The sequence below is a fragment of the Egretta garzetta genome, unplaced genomic scaffold, assembly GCF_000687185.1.
Source record: "Egretta garzetta isolate BGI_Z169 unplaced genomic scaffold, ASM68718v1 scaffold323, whole genome shotgun sequence".
NCBI lineage: Eukaryota > Metazoa > Chordata > Aves > Pelecaniformes > Ardeidae > Egretta > Egretta garzetta.
This window is the reverse complement of record NW_009259435.1, coordinates 3,193,805-3,195,501: the sequence shown is the minus strand read 5'-3', so window position 1 is coordinate 3,195,501 and position 1,697 is coordinate 3,193,805. Positions and strand designations below refer to the sequence as shown.

The following is a 1,697-nucleotide window of genomic DNA, read 5'->3' as shown; positions in this document are numbered from 1 at the left end:
TGGCTGCATTGCGGGTGTGAGATTATTTTGGGGGGCCAAAAAAAAAAAAGCCGAAAGCAGGCAGGCACCTGCTCCCCTGCGCTGCCTTGCGTGGAGCACGTTGCTGCCCTCGCCTTCAGCGAGAGCTTGGCGTGAGGGTCTGATTTTGGGGGATGCTGGAAATCGGGGTGCTTGGGGTCGGTGCGTCGGAAAATCATGCCCTGGATGGTTCAAACCCCAGCAGCTGCTCCCAGTCCCCATGGTTTCTGCTGGCGGAGCCAAGCTGGACAGAAACTTTTCAGCAGCGAGGCCTCGCAGAGCCCAGCACTGGCTGGAGAGCGGGATTTCTGCGCTGGGAAAAAAAATTCCTGAGGTTTCAGTATTGTTCTTTGTTCCATTTTTTGGGGGGGACACACAAACCCAAGGGCTTTCAGTAAGCTGCATGGAAAGTTAAGGCAAGAGAGAGCTCCTGCCCCCAGGGCAGGCCAGGCTGCTTCTGGGGCCAGGAGACTGATGCCTTTTCAGATTTCCAGGCAGAGATAGGAGTCTGGATTTCCCAGTATCCCGAGGCTGGGAGGCACCATCCCGCTCTCCCTTTCTTTCTGCCTGGAAAAATGTTATTTTGGACCTGAGAAACCAGCCTGGTGCTTTCTAGTGGAGGGTGTCCCATCCGAAGTGGCTCTGGTCCTCTGTCCCTCGCCTCCCGCTCCGGCAGCTGCCAGGCGAGCCTGGGCTGCTCCCCTGGCTCTGCAGATCCACCCACATGCAATGCTTGGATTTATTACCAATTATTTCTTGCTAATTACCGTTAACGTTTCTGCCTGGATGCTGCCTTAGCTCTGGGCTTGGTGGGGAGCAGGGGCAGACGTGGCAAACGGAGAGGAGAGCAGGGCAGCGAGCGCGGCGGGTGGCGGAGGAGGATGCTAAATCCTCAGCTGCTTTTCTTGCTGCATCCAGCAAGGACCGTGCTGCAGATTCCTCCCGGGGTGCCTTTCATCTCCATCCCCTCTCACACCTTAGCGGGGCTCGGATCCCTCTCCCAGGCTCAGCCTGGTGTCTGGGTGTGATGAACTGGTGTATACTGGGGTGAGGGCAATACACGGTCCCTGAAGCTGCATCTCCCCCCCCCACCCCGGCCCCAGGCTCTGCACATGGGTGGTGGGTAGCCCAAGGCAGATGCAGAGAGCCTGGCTAGCCTGCTGCTCGGGGTAGCGGGGAATTGAGGAGGGGCAAGCTTACAGATGCAGGCGAGAGCAGGAATTGCCTGTTGGGAGCATCCTTGGGGCTGCAAGAACCGGGGAGGGGGGAAAGCGGCAGAGCCAGGCAGGGATGGAGGAGCTGGGGCCTGATCCAGGTGCTCATCATTTAGCTCCCGCTCAGTGCAACATCTTGCCATGGTCACATCGGTGCTGCTGGTGCGATCCAGTTCCCCCCTGCCCTTCCCAGGAGCATAGGCTGCCTCCTACTTATTTAAGTAATTCTTCAATGAAGAATTGCCTGGGGCTCAGCTCCAGCCCATGCGCCAGGCAGCGGGGTTTGTAAAACCCAAGAGGGACTGATGGATGCTCTTTGAGAGCCCTTCCACCCTTGGGAGCTGGATGTGAGGTCTAACTCCCCCCCCCTGGCAGGGGTGCATGTGTATGAACGCCGCTGCATGCGTGGGGGCTGGCTTGCTCAGGGGCTGGCTTGCTCAGGGGCTGGCTTGCTCAGGGTCCGGC

The 1,697-nt window shown here is 58.8% G+C and overlaps 1 protein-coding gene across 2 annotated transcripts in view; it reads left to right on the top strand.

The window, feature by feature from the left end:
* Positions 1 to 220: 220 nt before the first annotated feature.
* Positions 221 to 1,697, top strand: part of LOC104124763 (calpain-5) — a 64,464-nt gene continuing 62,987 nt past the window's right edge. The window contains exon 1 of one of the 2 annotated variants that reach the window (XM_035892704.1): positions 221 to 352. In XM_035892704.1, the coding sequence (XP_035748597.1) occupies positions 239 to 352 (114 nt within the window). In that variant the 5' untranslated portion in view covers positions 221 to 238. The remainder of the gene's footprint in view (positions 353 to 1,697) is intronic. The other variant, XM_009637140.2, reaches the window with a different exon arrangement.